Source organism: Salmo salar, chromosome ssa17 (assembly GCF_905237065.1).
Source record: "Salmo salar chromosome ssa17, Ssal_v3.1, whole genome shotgun sequence".
Classification (NCBI taxonomy): domain Eukaryota; kingdom Metazoa; phylum Chordata; class Actinopteri; order Salmoniformes; family Salmonidae; genus Salmo; species Salmo salar.
This window is the reverse complement of record NC_059458.1, coordinates 65424818-65448696: the sequence shown is the minus strand read 5'-3', so window position 1 is coordinate 65448696 and position 23879 is coordinate 65424818. Positions and strand designations below refer to the sequence as shown.

General features: G+C 43.2%; 1 protein-coding gene across 3 annotated transcripts in view; it reads left to right on the top strand.

The window, feature by feature from the left end:
• The window catches only part of LOC106576403 (ras association domain-containing protein 8), a 30773-nt gene extending 6912 nt beyond the window's left edge, over positions 1-23861 (top strand). Inside the window, exons 1-5 of one of the 3 annotated variants that reach the window (XM_014153550.2) lie at positions 10123-10312; positions 12820-12873; positions 13839-14776; positions 19590-19719; positions 19992-23861. In XM_014153550.2, the coding sequence (XP_014009025.1) occupies positions 13928-14776; positions 19590-19719; positions 19992-20107 (1095 nt within the window). In that variant the 5' untranslated portion in view covers positions 10123-10312; positions 12820-12873; positions 13839-13927 and the 3' untranslated portion in view covers positions 20108-23861. Of the gene's footprint in view, positions 1-10122; positions 10313-12819; positions 12874-13838; positions 14777-19589; positions 19720-19991 lie in introns of those variants that run through there. The other 2 variants (XM_014153549.2, XM_014153548.2) reach the window with 2 other exon arrangements.
• The last annotated feature ends 18 nt before the right edge of the window (positions 23862-23879 follow it).

Genomic DNA, 23879 nt, shown 5'->3' with positions numbered 1-23879 from the left:
AAAAGTGTTGAATGCGTTCCACAGAGATGGTGGCCCATGTTGACTCCAATGCTTCCCACAGTTGAGTCAAGTTGGCTGGAAGTCCTTTGGGTGGTGGACCATTCTTGATACACACAGGAAACTGTTGCGTGTGGAAAAACCCAGCAGCGTTGCAGTTCTTGACACACTCAAACCAGTGCGCCTTGCCCATTCACCCTCTGAATGGCACACATACACAATCCATGTCTCAAGGCTTAAAAATCCTTCTTTAACCTTTCTCCTCCTTCATCTACAGGGATTGAAGTGGATTTAACATTTAATCAATAAGGGATCATGGCTTTCACCTGGATTCACCTGGTCAGTCTATGTAATGGAAAGAGCAGGTGTTCCTAATGTTTCATATATTCCGTTAAATACTGGTGTAACAATATCGCCTTGTTACACCAGTTACTAAAAGAACTATTGAGAACCCAGATGAACTTGTGAAAACACATGACAGATTGCACGCTGTGGCTTGTTTACTACTACTTGGCTTTCTCCGTCCCTGTTGTTAACATAAGCTCCTCTTACAGGGTTAACAGCTTATTGCTCTCCCCAAGCTGCTTACGTTCAACCTTTGAGGCTCCACATTTTCTCACTAGGAGCGACGCAGTGGAAGATGATTAGGCGCACCATCCTGAGTGATGGGATTTTAAGCATGTGACCAACAGAGTGAGCAGATTTAGCCATGTGTCATAGTTCACTATTCCTATTCGTTAAGGTTGGCCTTAGAACTGGAAAAGGCAGCTGTGCATTTATTTAAAAAAAACGTTATGAACCAAACATGCAGATTCAAACATCTATTTTGTTTTTACGCTGGTATTGTCATCAGTAGTGGAAGATATGGTTTTGATAATGTTTGCCGACTACAGTAGACCACCAGACTGTTGTATAAGTAACAGCATCAGTTGAAGGCACATTTTGTGTTTTAATCTGAAGATACTTCATATCGTGTCCTGTTGAACTACTCCTGGCCTCCTGAAATTGAGATTCATTCGAAGCTGCAGTCTTTCCCTTCAATTGCTCCATGAGGCACTAATCCTGCAACCCCCCCCCTTCAGAGCAGACTAAGTTAGATCTTGACAGCCACACTTGGTCATGTGGGACTCTACCATGTGTCTCTTCTTTTGTACTGAACCCTTCCAAAACACAAGGTTCTAAGTATGTGCTTTGGTTATAATTTGAGGCAAATATTCCAATATTCAGGTAAAGTCATCTAGTAAATCTGGCCAAGCAAGTACCACCCTGTCAGTCCAACTACGCAACACTTGAGTGAGCTCATTCACGCATCCCTCATCCACCTCTACGCAGACGACACCATTCTATATACATCTGGCCCTTCTTTGGACACTGTGTTAACTAACCTCCAAACGGGCTTCAATGCCATACAACACTCCTTCAGTGGCCTCCAACTGCTCTTAAACGCTAGCAAAACCAAATGCATGCTTTTCAACCGTTCGCTGCCTGGATGCAGTCTATCACAGTGCCATCCGTTTTGTTACCAAAGCGCCTTATACCACCCACCACTGCGACCTGTATGCTCTAGTCGGCTGGCCCTCGCTACATATTCGTCGCCAGACCCACTGGCTCCAGGTCATCTATAAGTCTATGCTAGGTAAAGCTCCGCCTTATCTCAGCTCACTGATCACGATAACAACACACTGGTCATCCCCAAAGCCAAAACCTCTTTTGGCCGCCTTTCCTTCCAGTTCTCTGCTGCCAGTGACTGGAACGAATTGCAAAAATCGCTAAAGCTGGAGACTTACATTTCCCTCACTAACTTTAAACGTCAGCTATTTGAGCAGCTAACCGATTGCTGCAGCTGTACATAGTCCATCTGTAAATAGCCCACCCAATCTACCTACCTCATCCCCATATTGTTTTTATTTACTTTGCTGCTCTTTTTCACACCAGTATCACTACTTACACACCATCTGCTCATCATCATCTGCTCATCTATCACTCCAGTGTTAATCTGCTAAATTGTAATTACTTTGCTACTATGGCCTATTTATTGCCATACCTCCTCATGCCATTTGCACACACTGTATATAGACTTTTTTAAATGTTTTATTGTGTTATTGACTGTACGCTTGTTTTTTCCATATAACTCTGTGTTGTTGTTTGTCACACTGCTTTGCTTTATCTTGGCCAGGTCGCAGTTGTAAATGAGAACTTGTTCTCAACTAGCTTACCTGGTTAAATAAAGGTGAAATGAAATAAATAAGATAAAAAAATCCTGTGATCTTTCAAGAAATGGCCTACTAGGAAAGGCTCATTTATTTTTGGAACTCCTAAAGCCTATATAATGGAATTGATTTGAAAGTTAATCTTGTCCAACTATAGATTAACAGCCAAGTGCTAGAATTTTTCTAGGAGCAGCATTTGCTCAGTCATTTCCAGCACTGAATGAGATCAAGAAATAGACTCTCGCTGTGCCCAGTGAGTCACCACAACGGCGCAGTAAATTATTGCCTCATTAACCACACTTGGTGACTTTAAATGAACTTCTCTGAACTGAGTGTAAGGCTACCAATCTACTGCTAATAATACCTCCCCTGATTCTAACAAAACTGACACCTCTCTGTGTGGCAAAGTGCATATTGTTTCCTTTTTTTCTCTTCTCACTATGAATTCTTGCCTGCCTTCATTATAAACTTAACCTCCTTAAACTCTGATGACAGTGAGGCATTTGGAACTACTGATCAGACTAGCTGATTCGGTCCAAGGGAGCTGAATTCCTTTCTCCCTTCCTCCATCGCTTTTAAAGGGCACCAGAGAGACCAAAACTGCCTGTTTGGTGACTAAGCTGAAGCTCCCTGTTATATAAGTTAAAAAAAATGTGCTGCTGGAAAGGTAAGTCTAGGCTCAAGTTTCAGGTATTGTGAGAAAGAAATGTCAATCACGTGTTGTAACAAGTGTTGAAAACACCCAGTTTGAGACATTTTGGGAAATCTCTGTGATATAATTCCAGGCAAGACCATCTTAGGAACTCCTCTGCAGAGAGTGGGACAAGTCTGTGGTCCTCCTGCTGAGGGGCTTACCTTTGCAAATGTCACCTGTTGAAAATGGCATGTCTTGTGAAGAATGCAACGGTTGGGGATGGAGATATTTGACAAATGACTGACGATGCCGACTGCCAATCAGCAATACTATCCATTTTATTTCCAGTACAGCACCCTAACATAAATTGTCTGTTTAGGCCTTCTTCTCGCTGTGGTGGAATGAGTCAGGCATTTTACACGTTTTAATTCCAAACCATCTTTGCTTCAAAATGAAATATCACTTTATCCAAGGGATATGTTGAGGTAAAATCTTGACATTTCCAGTTTTTCACACTTGAATGACTAGCTGCCCACTTTGACATTTCTATTAGCTGTTTCAAAGGACAGAGTTCCCTTGGCTTGGTTTCTGAAGAATGAAGGCATCGTCACCATACCACCAATTAGTATAAAATACAGGCAAAAAATGTTAAACTCTCTGCAATAGAGAGCTTGTAAATCTAGAATCCTTAGTTGCTACATCCATTTTTACACTTCTAAATTAAAGATATACAGTGCCTTCAGAAAGTATTCACACCCCTTGACTTTTTCCACATTTTGTTGTGTTACAGCCTGAATTTAACATTTTATTAAATTGAGATTTTGTGTCACTGGCCTACATATAATGGTGAAGTTATTAATTACACTTTGGATGGTGTATAAATACACCCAGTCACTACAAAGATACAGGTGTCCTTCCTAACTCAGTTGCTGGAGAGGAAGGAAAGCGCTCAGGGATTTCACCATGAGGCCAATGGTTACTTTAATACAGCTACAGAGTTTTTAATGAGTGTGATCAGGATGGATCAAAACATTGTAGTTACTCCACAGTCAGTAGTGGTGTGTGGGTAATTCTTTTTTTTAACCTTTTATTTAACTAGGCAAGTCAGTTAAGAACAAATTCTTATTTTCAATGACAGCCTTATAACAGTGGGTTAACTGCCTTGTTCAGGGGAAGAACAACAGATTTTTACCTTGTCAGCTCGGGGATTCGATCTTGCAACCTTTCGGTTACTAGTCCAACGCTCTAACCACTAGGCTACCTGCTGCCCCAAATCACTTGGAAAGCCAATAATTGTGTTTGCTTTTTAATCTGTTCGGCCTATATCACGGTCGCAAGGCATATGAACTAAGGCCCAGACAATAAGAAGACACCGGGGTAGAATAAATGAAACCATACCTTTGTTTCATCATAAAACCGGGGAGCAACCTCTGTCTGGTGAAGTCCACAAAGCATATTGCATGTAAAAAACAGTTGCATGGTCAAGCAAGTTGTTTTCCGAAATGTTCAGACTACTTAACAACTATTGATTTAGAACCACAGAGAGTTACCGCAAGTTGCAAAGAAAACAGGAGCTGCCTCCACTATTCCAGCACCATTTCAACTTCAACATCATCAAATCACCTATGCTTAGTCTAATACAGTGACAACTAAAAGATACTAAAAACTATTTAGTCCAATCAACATAAGATAAATATGATGTGGTTGTCCATGGTTCAGATTGTTTTTGTGTGTGTGCGAGCATGCAAGTAGAAAAAACATGTTGACTCACCCTACTTGTAGAGAAACGCAATGCCATCCTGTCTATGGCTCTGTCATACAGTACATGCTTTTATTTTTTTTGTCCTAGGCTACCTTGCTAAAATGCTTGCTCGCTAACCTAACTTACTTTCATGGGCAAAGTTAGCTAGTTAACATTAGCCTTCTACATCTAGCTTCATATTGAACTTCCATCCTCTCAGTCCAGGGGCACAATGTATACATTTATGGTTGGATCAGAATCGCCATTATAATCATTGGCCAGTATGGAGAATTAAGTAAAACCACAAATCCAAATTCCTACCTCCATCAATGGCTAATTTAGGAAAATAACACAAGATGCAACAATTCAAGTTGTTTCTGTCAATGACGAATTTCTCTCGATGCAATACTCTTTCACATACAACCCTTTTCTACCCTCTGTGGAAAAGGTTCTATGTGGAACCCGAAAGGGTTCTACCTGGAATAAACATGGGTATACCTGGACCCAAAAGGGGTTCTTCAAAGGGTTCTCCTATGGGGACAGCCGAAGAACCCTTTTTTGGTTCTAGATGGCTTTTTTTTTTCTAAGAGTGTAGGCGTGAAGTCAAATCCAAACTGGCATCCCTTCACACTTTTTTTGTTGTTGGTGCGCCAGGACCATTTCATATTTGAGCTCACTCAGTTTAGCTCAACGCTGATTGGCTATTATTTTATACTTTTTTCTATCAAGGGAGGCCAAATGCTCGCAGGCTTCCCTTGCATTCAACGCTATGAGCAGCAACAATGTCATACTATTTTTGAACGGACATATTGCCTACATATACACAGGCAGAGGGGTGCTGTTTCGCTTGCTCGGATCCTTCCTCTGGTGAGATACATTCAGCCTCTTGTGAATTGTAGGAAAGGTATGGAATACAGAGAGACAAAAGATACATTTTATGTTTTTTTCTCGGTACACTTTTGGGGGAATCCTGACTTCCCTTGGCATCCATGAATACATGCCACTGTCCACAATACTAACTTAATTGACATTGAAAAGAAGGAAATATTCCAAAACATGCATCCTGTTTGGAAAAAAGGCAGTACATTTATACTGCAATTTACTTTATGTCCTGAATACAAAGTGTTATGTTTGGGGCAAATCCAATACAACACATTACACATTACTGAGTACCACTCTCCATATTTTCAATCATAGTGGTGGCTGCATCATGTTATGGGTTGCTTGTGATCGTTAAGGACAGGTGGTCAGTCCTTGCATCCTTAACTCTATGAATTTGAGAGTGGTTACATTTGTCCAGGCCCATCCCTCAGCTTTTTACCAAAACCGAGGCGGTGTGACACTTTGTTTCAACTGCCGATAATAGCTTTAACAGGGCTCTGTTCGGCCCCTTACAAAAAATACTCACACCAAGACCCCACCAAGCCAGCCCAGGCATCATTGACATTCAGAAAATGTGGCTTCTGTTTTTATTGTCTGTGGCTGTGTTTTTGTCTATGATTCTGCAAATGTGTCTGTGATGTAGGCCAGAGTCAGTGTGTGTGTGATGAGTATGTAACTGTGACGGTCATCAATTGCTGACGTGGAGTAAAAATGCTGAATGATGTCATTGTGTTCAATGTCATCCGCTGCACCACTTTTCCTCTCCTGTATTGTTTAAAAAAAATGATATTACCCAGACAAATCCTGTACTGAGGAACTCTCTTACCTCTAGCTTTAATAAAGAGAGTTTATGCTTATCCATGGTCTAGTCCACTCCACTCTGACCATTATTGTAGAAAAAACATGAAGTGACAGAAAAACATGGATTATTTCCTAATTGCCAGTGAATGTTTGTTCTTTCCCAGGGCTGAGCCAACCAATCCGGTCAGCGTTGTTGGGGCCTTACAAATCTAGGGGCCAGTTGCCATGGCGAGATATTGTTTTCATCCAGTCATGCCAGCACTGCCCATGTGGGCGGTCCCCTCGTCAGCATGCTTCTTTGTTTGTGTACCACTTGTTAGAACAACCCCCCTCCTCTGTGAACACATCCTTGGACCCTTTAAAGTTCTCTCTGTAGTGCATTGGTCTATCACTCAGGTTCATCTTGAGTTTTGCCAGTGGAAAATCTGGAATAATATCTGTATTTTATCAACTTTTAATGGATTAGCATAGTATTTGGATTTCCTATTTACTAAAGAAATAACTTAACATAATAACAGGCAACATCATGATATCAAAGAGCAATTTATTATGTGGCTCAACCACAGCAACTTCCATTCTCTCATTTTCTCTCCTGCGAAGCTTTGCAAAACTGCCGACCTTTCACTCTTCTGTGAGCTTACTGTACAGCAGAGTCCTTCCCCTCCCCCCGTCTTCGAGGCACGGAGAGAATGCAGGTTGAATAGAGGGCCAGGCTAAAGGGAACCCTAAGTTTAGCTCCAGCTTTTCAGTGGAGGCCAGGCCAGACGGCCACCCTTCCTGGGTAAACTGTAGATACTGTAGCCCCTCAGCTGTCAGGGAAAGCAGGCTTCAGCCATGTGCTCGGACCCTGAGCAGGGAACCACCAAAGACCAAGGAGACCTGCCATCTTTAGGTCATCGTGCTTCACAATCTCTTGCCTAAACTGGCACCATGATTTAGTTATGGTCAAGGTAGGTCTGCACTGAAGAAAAGTCCAGATTTCCCACTCCTGACTGAAAGTGAATTTGGTACCACCAGAATTTAGGTATTAAGGAAAACACACTATCAAATGTTTTATGCATGTAGCTATACTAATTAGTCTGTGTAGTATTCAAACACTGCAAGTGGGCTAAATGACGCTCAAGGGCTCAAGTTTCTCCACTGCCAATTCTGAGGCTGTGCTTGCATCTGGTTGCCTAATGTCCAGCACTAAGTGATAATCTTACGATGGAGGGGCGAATGACTTCAGCACAAATATTCTCATAGATGTGTCCATACCATGTCCTCTTGGTAATTAGGAACACACAATATTGTGTGTATGTGGTCTTTGTTAGTTCAACTCGGGTCAGAACTATGATTGAGTGTCAATTGGCATTAAGACAGTAACAGTTGTACTGTATTTGATTAGCAATGTTGTGTCATCCATTACAGCGTATTTTCCACATTGATGCTAATTGATTATGTATTTCATTGTTTAATAACATCTATTCAGGACCGAGTTTGAAAAACCCTGCTCTAGTGTCTTATTGCTTAGTCATATTCCTCTCCTATTAGTGCTACAGTCAATATTGGCAGCCAGCCAATCCCATAGAATCAGAGCATAAAAAAAAATATATATACAGCACCTGTCAAAAGTTTGGACACCTACTCATTCAAGAGTTTTTCTTTATTTGTACTATTTTCTACATTGTAGAATAGTAGTGAAGACATCAAAGCTGTGAAATAACACATATGTGGTTCCATATGTGCAGACTGACATTTGAATCCATATCGAGTGAATTACAGCACTTTTTGTACATAGTCACATTTTAGGGGAGCAAAAGTATTGCGACAAATTCACTTAAGTATTTGTTCCCATATTCATAGCACACAATGACTACATCAAACTTGTGACTCTACACATTTGTTTGATACATTTGTGCTTTGTTTTTTTGGGAGGACGCCCCGGATCCCCCGTCTACTTCCCCCGCCCAATATGTACACCACAATTTCACCCTTGTGAAATAATGACATCCTTCATCCTTAGTAGTCAAGCTTCTTTTTCCATCGAGGCTCTCAGTCGAAGAAGGGTGGTTTCAGTTAAACTTAACACGTGACAGATGTTGAGAATAGAGGATGGAGAGAGAATCTCACAGGGAGCTCCTCAGTCTGACACCCAGCCCCTGCCTTCAGAGGTCCTGTGGTTAAAGATTCTATACCCCAATCCATATTTCTCAGTATTCCACAAAGGGTATTTTTTATGATCTTATCAAATGCTTGAGGAATGGAATTTATTAGATTGGAAAACCACCAAACCTCTCCATTGTATCATATAATCCCATATCCTTACCCCTCTGCCACCCAAAATATAATTTCCATGTGAACGCTTAACACCTGGTAGCCTGCACCTCACTCTCCTACCCCTGGGCTGTTTGCCGCATGGGAATGGCCCTATTAACAGCCAGTTACCAGGCGGCTCTGGCCTGGGGATTCTGCAGTAACTGTCTACAGTTACAAATCACTCTGCCAGTTCCCAGTGCAACACAACACTGCCTCCGGGAGTCCAAAGGCCTGTATATGTAGCGTGGTGCCCCTGAACGGCTAGCTCAGTCAGGGAAGGCCACAGTAACCAGAGGCGTCTCGGAGGGATACCCGCGGCAGGCTGGTGTCAAACCAGAGGGAACGTGACAGGGAATTGTTGTGTGGCTGGCAGGAGGTGTGATGAAGATGCTTAAAGAGGCAAGGGAGCTGTTGCCGCCTCACGTCATTAGGGAGTTAAGGATCAGAAAGTGGATAATGGGACGAAACAGGAAAACGGATGGCCGTTCCGTGAGAGGGATAAAAAATGACGCTTAAATTCCGGGCATCTGTGTTTCCCTGGCCCGGGAGGCTGGCGGTTCAGATCTGCACTGTTGCGTCTGCCCGATGCCTTGCCAGGTCTGTAATGAGTGCCTTTCAGCTAAGGTGCTTGTGTCAGCAGTTTAAAGGGTTCCTCATGCAAGCGACCAGAGAAAGCTTTCCCGTAGGCATTACCAAATAGAACCGCCATCGTCAGATAGGGCCTTTGAGACAGACCGACAGACACTGCATTAAACCCATTATTCCAGTAATTAAATGTGTACCTCAAAACCAGAAACTGCAACTGAACTTCTGTTGAAGTTTCTCCTTCGTCCTTGGTAGTAGCTACAGAGGGACTCCTAAACTAGCTTTAAAGTGCATGTAGTGCAGCAACAGATTCCTAATTGTTGAGAGAGTGCGGTTTTGATTTATAAGCTTTTTTTTCTATCCATGTAACCCCCATCGGTTTGGAAATTCAATGCTCTGATTCTATGGGATTGGCTGGCTGCCAATATTGACTGTAGCACTAATGGGAGAGGAATATGACAAATAAATAAGACACTAGAGCAGGGTTTCTCAAACTCGGTCCTGGGGCCCAACCCTGGGTGCACGTTTTGGTTTTTGCCCCAGCACTACACAGCTGATTAAAATAATCAAAGCTTGATGATGGGTTGTTATTGAATCAGCTGTGTAGTGCTGCGGCAAAAACCAAAACGTGCACCCAGGGTTGGGCCCCAGGACCAAGTTTGAGAAACCCTGCACCAGAATAGGTGTGTTATTGTGATTATTGGCACAGCTGCAATGTGGTCAAAGATACGTAGCGATGTTGAGTGGTTTAATTCACATCAATGAACTGGCATCTTCTTTGCTGTCTCATCTCCGTTGTAGTCACCACGAAAGTTGCAATTTCCCAGAACCTCTGATTTGTAAGTTTTTAAGCTTACTGAGCAAGATGGATAATTTAGCATTGTTTGTGAGTGTCTGTATTTCAGTGTTTGTGTGTGTGCATTTTGGAATACAGTGAACTCACAGAGCTATATAGTAAACCCAGCATTTGACAGTCTCTCTGTTCTATAGAATGCTGGAGAGATCCTGTGTAGCGCCCCCTTGTGTGGATGAGGAATGACGACGCCCCTTCGATGAGAGCCATGGAGCTGAAAGTGTGGGTGGACGGAGTGCAGCGGATCGTATGTGGCGTCACAGAGCTCACCACATGCCAGGAGGTGGTCATCGCCCTAGCCCAGGCCATTGGTGAGTCAATCCATCCTGCAATATTGTCCCAAAAAATTATAATTAAAGAGAGTTCAAGGGATAAATTGAAAATAAGATTAAACTAAAGTAAACTACTGTACCCCTTTTAAGCCTTACCACACTTCGTGTGAGAATGGATCCTTTTTCAGGACACACATCCACAGTGCATGCAGCATATTTGACAGTCTGTTTCTGAGAGATGCTAAAGATGGTGTGCACCAAGATTAGAGTTGACTAGGAGTGAACAGAGATTGTGAGAATCAAGATGAGAGTTGACTGGGAGTGAACGGAGATTGTGAGAATCAAGATGAACTGTTTTGGGATGATTCATAGATGTCATTGAGATGCTCGCTGAGGAGAAGAGAGAACTACATGATGACTGTATTGTATTCCCATAATGATATCGCTTTTATGTATGAGAAGCTATTACCCCAGCCCACATGTAGAGGCAACAAAATAAGATTGAAAGAAGCTGTCTGTTCCCACCGCTTCTAGGGAGAAATAGCTGTAGAACCAGCATGGAGCCCCTTTTAAAGGTTCACCTCTTTTGCATTATGGATATGTATTGAACTGTCTGTGTGAGTATGGCTCAGCCCGACAATACCCTGCTTTCAGTTCATACTGTTTTCATTTCATATTGCTGTCATTTCATACTGCTATCAGTTCATACGGCTGTCATTTCATTTCAAGAGCTGCAAAATCTGGACCCCTACAAATCAGCTGGGCTAGACAATCTGGACCCTCTCTTTCTAAAATTATCTGCCGCAACTATTGCAACCCATATTACTAGGCTGTTCAACCTCTCTTTCGTATCGTCTGAGATCCCCAAAGATTGGAAAGCTGCCGCGGTCATCCCCCTCTTCAAAGGGGGAGACACTCTAGACCCAAACTGCTACAGACCTATATATATTCTACCCTGCCTTTCTAAGGTCTTCGAAAGCCAATTTAACAAACAGATCACCGACCATTTCGAATCCCACCGTACCTTCTCCGCTATGCAATCTGGTTTCCGAGCTGGTCATGGGTGCACCTCAGCCACGCTCAAGGTCCTAAACGATATCATAACTGCAATCGATAAAAGACAATACTGTGCAGCCGTCTTCATCGACCTGGCCAAGGCTTTCAACTCTGTCAATCACCGCATTCAGCAGACTCAACAGGCTTGGTTTCTCAAATGACTGCCTCGCCTGGTTCACCAACTACTTATCAGATAGAGTTCAGTGTGTCAAATCGGAGGGCCTGTTGTCTGGACCTCTGGCAGTCTCTATGGGGGTGCCACAGGGTTCAATTCTCGGGCCGACTCTTTTCTCTGTATACATCAATAATGTCGCTCTTGCTGCTGGTGATTCTCTGATCCACTTCTACACAGACGACACCATTCTGTATACTTCTGGCCCTTCTTTGGACACTGTGTTAAACCTCCAAACGAGCTTCAGTGCCATACAACACTCCTTCCGTGGCCTCCAACTGCTCTTAAATGCAAGTAAAACTAAATGCATGCTCTTCAACCGATCACTGCCTGCACCCGCCCACCTGTCTAGCATCACTACTCTGGATGGTTCTGACTTAGAATAAGTGGACAACTACAGATACCTAGGTGTCTGGTTAGACTGTAAACTCTCCTTCCAGACTCACATTAAGCATCTCCAATCCAAAATTAAATCTAGAATCGGCTTCCTATTTCGCAACATAGCATCCTTCACTCATGCTGCCAAACATACCCTCGTAAAACTGACTATCCTACCGATCCTTGACATCGGCGTTGTCATTTACAAAATAGCCTCCAACACTCTATTCAGCAAATTGGATGTAGTCTACCACAGTGCCAGCCGTTTTGTCACCAAAGCCCCATATACTACCCACCACTGCGACCTGTATGCTCTCGTTGGCTGGCCCTCACTTCATATTCGTTGCCAAACACGCTGGCTCCAGTTCATCTATAAGTCCTTGCTAGGTAAAGCCCCGCCTTATCTCAGCTCACTGGTCACCATAGCAGCACCCACCCATAGCACGCGCTCCAGCAAGTATATTTCACTGGTCATCCCCAAGGCCAACTCCTACTTTGGCCACATATCCTTCTAGTTCTCTGCTGCCAATGACTGGAACGAATTGCAAAAATCACTGAAGCTGGAGTCTTATATCTCCCTCACTAACTTTAAGCATCAGCTGTCAGAGCAGCTTACCGATCATTGCACCTGTACACAGCCCATCTATAAACAGCCCACCCAACTAGCTCATCCCCATATTGTGATTTTCTTTTTCTCCTTTGGACCACAGTATCTCTACTTGCACATTCATCTTCTGCACATCTATCACTCCAGTGTTAATTGCTAAATTGTAATTATTTCACCACTATGGCCTATTTATTGCCTTACCTCCCTAATCTTACTACATTTGCACACACTGTATATATATATTTTTTTATATTGTGTTATTGACTGTACGTTTGTTTATCCCATGTGTAACTCTGTTGTTTGTGTCGCACTGCTTTCCTTTGTCTTGGCCAGGTCGCAGTTGTAAATGAGAACTTGTTCTCAACTGGCCTACCTGGTTAAATAAAGGTGAAACTATTTTTTTTTTTATTAAATACTGCTGTCATTTCATACTGTTTTCAGTTCATACTGGCACAGTTTTGCACTTGCACTTTGCGCTGCTTAGAACCAAAATTATGTGGAGATGTCATGGTTTACATAGGTCATTTGCTTTTAGAGAAAATACTTGGAGGTCCTAGAGGTAGCGTGTAAGAGTTAAATGAATCCATTGGATTTGTACATGCTATTCCATTGTGATCCATGCACAAATACATGATTGTAGGACTAACAGCTACATGCTGTGTCTTTTCATCAACAGTACAGGAGTTATGGTCCAGGGCCTCTTTTGTATGTGTTCAGTCTTTTGTCTGGCCCAGGGTACTTTGATGTGAAAGGCCTTCAGCCAGATTCAGTTGTAGTGACAACTGTGTTCCTTTCATAGGGGTTCTGCTGTTGAGAGGGGAAAGACTGTGGCTTGTGCTCTTATCTGCCGCAGAACACACACAGATTTGGGTCTGGAGGAATTTTATTGAACCTTACTCCAACCCTAGCATGAATGGGAACTGAACAACTGCTCCTATATTTGAATAGAGAAATCCCTGTTCTTCCTAGAAAAAACAACCCATTACTCTGAAAACTCTGCACAGTGCCCAGCCAATAAACTGGGTCTGAAAGCAAGTGGGGTAATTGTGAATGGTTCTTCCATAGAGTTTCTGTGTTCTTAGTAGAGTTAAAGAGTTCAGATTAGGGTTGGTGCTGTGTTTCTGAATGCAGCAGGGGATAACAATGGTAGTCAATGGTAGATGATTTCTGTAATCTGCTGCTACTGCAGAGTGTAGTCTAGCTACTGGTCTGTATGTAACTGGTCACCGGCTGGTATGTGGCAAGAAATAGCAAACAACGTTGCCGTGTGACTACTTGGTCATCTAAGCCCAGTTACTTAGTAAAGCTCCAATTAATTAATCTGATCAAATCATTATTTCACTCTTTTGCAGGGCGAACTGGCAGGTACACTTTGATCGAGAGATGGCGGGAGACGGAACGCCACTTGGCTCCGCATGAGAACCCTGTGGTGTCCCTCAACATGTGGGGCCAGTATGCAAGCGACGTGCAGCTGGTTCTCCAGCGCACCGGCCCCTCCCTCAGCGAACGTCCCAACTCCGACGGCACATCCCGTGTGCCCGAGCGCGGCCTCTACCGCCAGAGCCTGCCTCCTCTGGCCAAGCTGCGCCCGTCGGCCAATAACTGCTCACTCAAGCGTCGGGAGTACAAACGTAAGTCCCTCACCTTCACGGCTGGTGCCAAGGGCTTGAGGGATATTTTTGGGAAGGGCAGAGATGCCGAGGCCAAGCAGCAGCAGAGAGCACTGAACCAGGGCAGGGGGGTGGTGTCTGTGCCCCTCAGTCCAGCCCGGGAGCTGGTGCGCCTGGTCCAGCTGCAGAAGGACAAGCTCCAGATACTTGAGAGCCGGTTGCAGGGCTGTGAGGCGGAGCTACACGGCTGGGAAAGTGGTGATGGCGGTGTGTGCGTCGAGGGTCAGGAGGACGTCGGCGTGCTGGAGGAGGAGCTGGCACGTCTGGAGCAGCAGCTGCGGAGGAACGAGGTGGAGATGTCCGAGGAGGAGTTCTGGCTGAACGAGCTGCAGATCGAGCAGGAGAGCGAGCGGCAGCTGAGGGAGCAGCTCCAGGAGCTGATTGGACGGGTGCGGGAGTGCGAAGCCCGGCTGGGGGAGTACCTGACCCGTATCCAGGGCATGGAGGCTGGCCTGGAGCAGGAGACTGAGCAGAGCAGGCAGGTGGACGAGGAGGAGGCCCGGGCCCAGCTGGGGAAGGTCAGGGCGGAGCTGGAGCAGCAGGTTCAACACAGAGTGCAGCTAGAGAGCAGCTGCAGGGCTGTGGACCGCTCACTGGGACAGTCCAGCAAGAAACTACAGGTGAGCTTTGGTAGAAGGAAAAATGTATAGGAAAACAGTGATTGTACATACACAAATTCTGCAAAATGTTGGGTTGAAAAATGGGGTTGAAAACAACATTAATTAATTATTGATTGGAAGACACACAAACACCTTATGTAAAATGGATGATGGTGATTATACTGTGATGATACCTTTTGCAGAAAGAATTATAATGAAGTAAGACACGTAAGCCCATCTGGAACATATACAGTACCAGTGAAAAGTTTGGACACTCCTACTCATTCATAAAATAACACATATGAATCATGTAGTAACCAAAAAAGTGTTACATTTATATTTGAGATTCTTCAAAGTAGCCACCCTTCGCCTTGATAACAGCTTTGCACACTCTTGACATTCTCTCAACCAGCTTCATAAGGTAGTCACCTAGAATGCATTTCAATTAACAGGTGTCCTTTGTTAAAAGTTAATTTGTTGAATTTTTAGAATGAATAATGCGTCAGTTGTGTTGTGACAAGGTAGGGGTGGTATACAGAAGATAGCCCTATTTGGTAAAAGACCAAGTCCATATTACAGCAAGAACAGCTCAAATAAGCAAATGACAGTCCATCATTATTTTAAGACATGAAGGTCAGTCAATCCGGAAAAGTTCAAGAACTTCGAAATAATACATATGGAGTATAGTAAAAATAAAGAAATACCCTGGAATGAGTTGGTGTGTCCAAACCTTTGACTGGTACTCTATATATACACTGCTCAAAAAAATAAAGGGAACACTTAAACAACACAATGTAACTCCAAGTCAATCACACTTCTCTGAAATCAAACTGTCCACTTAGGAAACAACACTGATTGACAATAAATTTCACATGCTGTTGTGCAAATGGAATAGACAACAGGTGGAAATTATAGGCAATTAGCAAGACACCCCCAATAAAGGAGTGGTTCTGCAGGTGGTGACCACAGACCACTTCTCAGTTCCTATGCTTCCTGGCTGATATTTTGGTCACTTTTGAATGCTGGCGGTGCTTTCACTCTAGTGGTAGCATGAGACGGAGTCTACAACCCACACAAGTGGCTCAGGTAGTGCAGCTCATCCAGGATGGCACATCAATGCGAGCTGTGGCAAGAAGGTTTGCTCTGTCTGTCCAGCGTAGTGTCCAGAGCATGGAGGCGCTACCAGGAGACAGGCCAGTACATCAGGAGACGTGGAGGAGGCCGTAGGAGGGCAACAACCCAGCAGCAGGACCGCTACCTCCGCCTTTGTGCAAGGAGGAGCAGGAGGAGCACTGCCAGAGCCCTGCAAAATGACCTCCAGCAGGCCACAAATGTGCATGTGTCTGCTCAAACGGTCAGAAACAGACTCCATGAGGGTGGTATGAGGACCCGACGTCCACAGGTGGGGGTTGTGCTTACAGCCCAACACCGTGCAGGACGTTTGGCATTTGCCAGAGAACACCAAGATTGGCAAATTTGCCACTGGCGCCCTGTGCTCTTCACAGATGAAAGCAGGTTCACACTGAGCACGTGACAGACGTGACAGAGTCTGGAGACGCCGTGGAGAACGTTCTGCTGCCTGCAACATCCTCCAGCATGACCGGTTTGGCGGTGGGTCAGTCATGGTGTGGGGTGGCATTTCTTTGGGGGGCCGCACAGCCCTCCATGTGCTCGCCAGAGGTAGCCTGACTGCCATTAGGTACCGAGATGAGATCCTCAGACCCCTCGTGAGACCATATGCTGGTGCGGTTGGCCCTGGGTTCCTCCTAATGCAAGACAATGCTAAACCTCATGTGGCTGGAGTGTGTCAGCAGTTCCTATGCTATGGACTGGCCCGCCTGTTCCCCAGACCTGAATCCAATTGAGCACATCTGGGACATCATGTCTCGCTCCATCCACCAATGCCACGTTGCACCACAGACTGTCCAGGAGTTGGCGGATGCTTTAGTCCAGGTCTGGGAGGAGATCCCTCAGGAGACCATCCGCCACCTCATCAGGAGCATGCCCAGGCATTGTAGGGAGGTCATACAGGCACGTGGAGGCCACACACACTACTGAGCCTAATTTTGACTTGTTTTAAGGACATTACATCAAAGTTGGATCAGCCTGTAGTGTGGTTTTCCACTTTAATTTTGAGTGTGACTCCAAATCCAGACCTCCATGGGTTGATAAATTGGATTTCCATTGATTATTTTTGTTTGATTTTGTTGTCAGCACATTCAACTATGTAAAGAAAAAAAGTATTTAATAAGATTATTTCATTCATTCAGATCTAGGATGTGTTATTTTAGTGTTCCCTTTATTTTTTTGAGCAGTGTGTGTGTGTATATGTGTGTATATACATATACATCAGTTGAAGTCAGAAGTTTACATACACCTTACCCAAATACATTTATACTCTGTTTTTCACAATTCCTGACATTTAATCCATGTAACAATTCCCTGTGTTAGGCCAGTTAGGATCACCACTTTATTTTAAGAATGTGAAATGTCAGAATAATAGTAGAGAGAATGATTTATTTCAGCTTTTATTTCTTTCATCATGTTCCCAGTGGGTCAGAAGTTTACATACACTCAATTAGTATTTGGTACCATTGCCTTTAAATTGGTTAACTTGGGTCAAACGTTTCAGGTAGCCTTCCACAAGCTTCCCACAATAAGTTGGGAGAATTTTGGACCATTCCTCCTGACAGAGCTAGTGTAACTGAGTCAGGTTTGTAGGCCTCCTTGCTCGCACACTCTTTTTTTAGTTCTGCCCACAAATGGGATTGAGGTCAGAGCTTTGTGATGGCCACTCCAATACCTTGAGTTTGTTGTCCTTAAGCCATTTTGCCACAACTTTGGAAGTATGCTTGGGGTCATTGTCCATTTGGAAGACCCATTTCCGACCAAGCTTTAACTTCCTGACTGATGTCTTGAGATGTTGCTTCAATATCTCCACATAATTTTCCTGCCTCAAGATGCCATCTATTTTATGAAGTGCACCACTCCCTCCTGCAGCAAAGCACCCTCACAACATGATGCTGCCAACCCACGTGCTTCACGGTTGGGATGGTGTTCTTCGGCTTGCAAGCCTCCCCCTTTTTCCTCCAAACATAATGATTATCATTATGGCCAAACAGTTCTATTTTTGTTTCATCAAACCAGAGGACATTTCTCCAAAAGTACAATCTTTGTCCCCATGTGCAGTTGCAAACCGTAGTCTGGCTTTTTTATGGCGGTTTTGGAGCAGTGGCTTCTTCCTTGCTGAGCGGATTTTCAGGTTATGTCGATATAGGACTCGTTTTACTGTGGATATAGATACTTTTGTACCTATTTCCTCCATCTTCACAAGGTCCTTTGCTGTTGTTCTGGGATTGATTTGCACTTTTCACACCAAAGTACATTTGTCTCTAGGAGACAGAACGCTTCTCCTTCCTGAGCGGTATGACAGCTGCGTGGTCCCATGGTGTTTATACTTGCGTACTATTTTTTTGTACAGATGAACGTGGTACCTTCAGGCATTTGGAAATTGCTCCCAAGGATGAACCAGACTTGTGGAGGTGTCCATTTTTTTTGAGGTCTTGGCTGATTTCCTTTGATTTTCCCATGATGTCAAGCAAAGAGGCACTGAGTTTGAAGGTAGGCCTTGAAATACATCCACAGGTACACCTCCAATTGACTAAATTGATGTCAATTAGCCTAACAGAAGCTTCTAAAGCCATGATGTCATTTTCTGGAATTTCCCAAGCTGTTTAAAGGCACAGTCAACTTAGTGTATGTAAACTTCTGACCCACTGGAATTGTGATACAGTGAATTATAAGTTAAATAATCTGTCTGTAATGAACTGTTGGAAAAATTACTTGTGTCATGCACATAGTAGATGTCCTAACCAATTTGCCAAAGCTATAGTTTGTTAACAAGAAATGTGTGGAGTGGTTGAAAAACGAGTTATAATGACTCCAACCCAAGTGTATGTAAACTTCCAAATTCAACTGTATATATATATTTTAAATTTTTCTGGCGCTGAATGAATATTCGTTTGGATTCATGTCCTTGACAAAACCAGAACTGTTTATTAATTCAAGCATGGTTTCTCACTGCTTGGGAAAAATGTTTTTGAAGTTGATTGAAAAGGGCCATGTTTTTAGTAGGAACATTTTGAGGCCTCTTATTAGTCCTCATGATGTAATGTTTACTTACAGGGTGGAGTACACCACATAAGCTGCGTTTAGACATTCAGCCCAATACTGATCTTATTTTCACTAATCGGTCTTTTGACCAATCAGATCAGCTCTGAAAAAGAGCTGATGTGAAAAGATCTGTTGTGATTGGTCAAGAGACCAACTCGTGGAAAAATCTCAGAATTGGACTGCCTGTCTAAATGCAACCATAGTGTGGGCGTGAGGTAAATCATTTTTTTAAAGAATCGGGTGGTGAGTTTTATATACAACTGGTGATATTGGGGCCTGAAAAGATCAGCAGATCTACTCCACCACTCTTGCATTACTCTTTCCCTAGAACCAACTCTTCCTTAGCTGTGCCTGAGAAAACCACTCCTTTATTAGTGGGTTTAACAACCTCCAACATGTATGTAACCGTAAATTGTCTGATTTAAAGGTTCTTCACAATGCAACAATTCCACCTGCAAATAGCCTTAAATGTAAAGGAATAAAATTCCACAACAGAAAGGTATAATATTTTAAACATCGTATGAATCTTTAAAGTTGCTTGTTAGGCGCGAGTGGCCAGGCGGGCCCCCATCAGTGGACAAACCAAGTATACAGGGAAGTGGAACTGACAATAGAAACTGCAGGGCAAGTAAATGACTAGTTGAGTGGTTGTTTGTTGCAGGAGAAGGAGCAGGAGTTGGAGCAGTTGACCAGGGAGCTGAGACAGGTGAACCTTCAGCAGTTCATCCATCAGACGGGCACCAAGGTCACCGTTCTACCAGCCCAGCCCAATGACCAGAAGAATAAGACAGGTACACACAAGCATTACAAAGCATCCTAGTCAGATTGGGCAAAAACAATCTTGGCTCAAACATTATTGTATTATCCAACACTACCCCCTAGTGGAAGTTAGTACACCATGTCAGGTTTTTGTAAAGCTCTTTATTTGGCTATTAATGTTACGTTTTGTCACGCCAGTCAAATCTACACACTAACTGCTCAACCTGAAAGTAAAGAAGTATAATTTAAAATAAAAAATACTACTTAATGTAGACCTTTTGACTTCCTCCTTCCCCCTCTCCAGACCTCCAATCAGGCTCGCTGAAACAGCTGGGCTCCTCCCGCCTCCTCCCCAGTGACCTCCGGGCTCTGCAGAGTCCAGTGTCTTCAGGCCTCAACCCTGAGGGCATCTACGTCTGACCCCTGACCTTTACCTTCTGCTGGCTACCATCAGTGACCCTCTGCTGGAGTTGAGTCAGCTTCTCCCCTGGAGGATCCATCTCTTATCTCCATCGGAGCTCCACCAGAGGAGGCTGGTGGGAGGAGCTATAGGAGGACGGGCTCAATGTAATGGCTGGAATGGAATAAATGGAATGGTACCAAACACATGGAAACAACCATTACAATGAGCACTTACGGCTGCAGCTCATCCCACTAGCCTCCTCTGATCTCCACCCTGTCCTCCCACAATGCCATCCTTCCTTCCCTCTATCTTCCATGAGAACACACAGAGACCCCCAACAGTTTTGTCAAGACTATAGGATTTAGAATGTTTGCCTTGTTTTGGCTGTTCTGCCACTGGTAGATAGCTGGAGAGCTCGACCATGTCCTTGCATGACTGTTTGAAAAGCATAGCATCTTTTGAGGTACATAAGGCCCAATTTCAAACAGAACGTTTTAGCCTCACCTCTGTGCACTTCTCCATCTCCTCTCGAAGATTGAGTACAAGGACTGAGTAGATGTGAGAAATATGGTATTAACACCACCTAGCACTTTGTTACCATCATATAGCAAGCTAATGGACTAGTAAAGTGCACAATCACAGTCATGTGATGACTTAACTAAAGAGTCAACTGCTGCCCCTGGACAACCATGAGGAAATCCAGATGTTTGTAGGGGTTGAGACTGAAGAAAGTCCCTTTGAGATCAGGTGATATAGAGGAAATGAAAATATCTTCAGACAACCATGATTTACAAAGACAGAGGTCACAAAAGTCTATTGGCCATTTTGTTACAGAAACAGAATGGGTCAGAAAACCATATTTTACACAGATAGGCCACCTTGTGTGAGACCTGTGGTGTGTAACAGAGCCATATCTGACTGCCTTATTAGAAGTATTTTTCTGTTTTAAAGACTTTAAGAACAGTAAAGGCTGTTATTACAGATACTTATAGACATGGCAGCTATGCTCCAGAGATCCGATGCACCATTTATTGTCAACACAGCAGTCTAGTGACTAATTGTTGATCAGTTTTGTGATTTTTTTTTTTGTTTTGTTTTTGTGACTGATGTCAATAGCTGTTGAATCTGGTCTGCCACTAGGTGGCAGATACATCTCACAAAACATTTAGCTAGGATCTTAATGTTGGTCATTTCATATTTATGTTACATTATGCAATTTGTGGTTACTCACTTTCATTGTTGGAATCTTTTAGTATGCTGTAAGTTTACCGTTGCACTTTTACTTTGGAAGGGTCTGTAGAATTTGTACTTACCACTTACAGTTTTTATAGATAATGTCTTGTTGGTGTTGAGTGGTTTTCTTTTCTCATTTGTAACCTCTTGAAGAATTGTGGGTTTGTCTATTGTCTTACATGGCTAATCATTATTATGAAGTTAAAAAGATGTCTCACATGAACCAAAGCAAGTTAGACAATGTGATTGGTAGCGGTCAACCTGAATGTACTTAATTTGTTAACAGAATGTGCTCTGTAAATACCTTTACAGGGGCCACTGTATCTGCCTCCACTTTAAAAGTGATGCATTTGTAATGGTGAGAATTGTTATTGGACTGTATCTGTCAATAGATTGAACTCCACTCTTTGGCTCTTCAGCCTCGTGGAGAGAGGACTGTGTGAGATAAGAGGTTGTTGTGGACTAGTTGATACCAGGGAACCCACCAACAGCAAAGCCAGTGGACGCACGTCAAGGTCAACAGACTGACCTAAAGCTCGTTCCGTTCAGTATTATTGATGTCCTAGTTTGGATCATGAAGAAGGGTTGAGCTGTGTCGCCGAAATGTAACCGAACTGTAACCCACTAACACAAGAACAATGGCTCTTAACAACGTACACAGCAGAGACTAGCATGCCTTACTGAATTGTAAATAATCACTACATAGTATTGGAATATTTTTACAATATTTAAAATAATGCATAATGCTGACAAAGACAATAGTTGTACGTAATATGAATTAACTTTTGTTTTATCCTGCTACTCTGTGGACAGCTTGGTGCATGCACTGATGGCTTGGTTTCATTGACGTTTTTGTATTGTTGAAATGACCAGAGGCTTACGATGATAGTGGAGGTAAAAGTATGGAAGTATAATGTTTGTTACTGACTGCATGGCTCTGTCTTCTACAGTGGTATGTCTTGGTCCCAGACCAGTGCATTCACTCATATGTCATAATAGGTCAGAGGACACAGAAATGCAAACCGTAAACAAATAGGGTTTTTAAACCCTAAAAAGTGCCCCATCTTTTGGTGGTTATTAGACACAACCTACCACTAAATGCCCAAAGATGCAGGGACGTTCCACCTCAAAAAGCACGAGGATTTCGACACCAATCTCAGAATTTTCTGAAATCGTTTCAGTAGTGAGTAACAGATACGATTAGCATTCCTAAAACATTTTGTTGAAATAGAATTTAATCTGAGAAATTAAGATAATTACTCCAATTGTCCATTTTAATTCATAAGATTCAGATAATATTCAATAAACAAAGTACCCAACGTCTGGACCAAACATCTTCCTACCAATTAATATTTTTGGTCCAAATTGGATGTTGGGTACTTTATTGAATTTTATCGGAACCCTATACATTTAAATGGCCAATTTGGGTGCAATCAATTGGCTTAATTTTTCAGAGAAAAAATTACATTTCAACAAAATGTTTCAGGAATGCCAATTTGACCTGTTTCTGAACAATCTGCGATGGTGGGTATCATTGCTCGCTAGAATGACTCTGCACTGAAATCTCTTGGGTTAAAAATAAATCTAATCTACGCATCTATTAGGACTGTTCTTAAATGTTGCACCAACTGAGTATGGCGTTCTCAGAAGTCTTAAGGGCCCATCTTTGTAAACATGTCTGAAACCAATGGTTTTTCAGACACAGATTAAGGGCTGGATTCAATCTGTAGCGCTCTAGCGCGACTGAAATGTTTATATACCATGAATGCGGTCTCCACGAACGCGGGAACATTGCCTTTACATTTCTATTGTGCAGCCAAAGACAGTAACGTAGGTGCAAACTGCTTCTCCAAAAGAAATCCCTGACCATATTTGTAGGCGATGTCATGGCGACATTGGCTAGCTATGCTCTGTGCAGAAACACGGCTTCGGGTCTGAAGGTCGTCTCGCACCGTACTGCGCATGTGCAGGCCTCAAATCAAAGGCACAAAAATTTAAACGTGGTAGTTTGTCACTTTCACGAGGTTGGAGTAATAACACGTTCAACTACTTAAGATATTGTCTCGAAGCTAGGTTGTGCCTTTAAATTGAGAACAACTCATTCATACTTTTTCCACTTCTCTCATTGACTTCTCGAACCCCAGCCTGGTTTGCATGGTTTGCTTGGTCTGTTTCACAAGCATTCCCAGAAGTCTCTGGGTTTAGAAACTCTGTGGCGCAGCTCTTCAGCGATACGGCTTAAATCCAGCCTTAAACCTAGTTTTGGATTGAGAAGAACGTTCAATGGAGAATCTCCCGTGAACACAGTTTTTAGTCTAGGACTAGACTGACGATGAGTCCGGGAAACCAACCCAAAGTGTAAATGATTGGGAGGAAACTTGGCCGACATGTCAGACGGAGCTGTCATGTATGAGAATGTCATGTTCTACTTTTCCCCACAAACATCTGAGAGAAATGACTTTGCCACGTCTACGACGTCATTGTAATAAGCTGATGTTATATGAAATGCTTAATACATTTAGACCAGTGTTGAAAGTTTGTCCTTGTGTTGTTTTC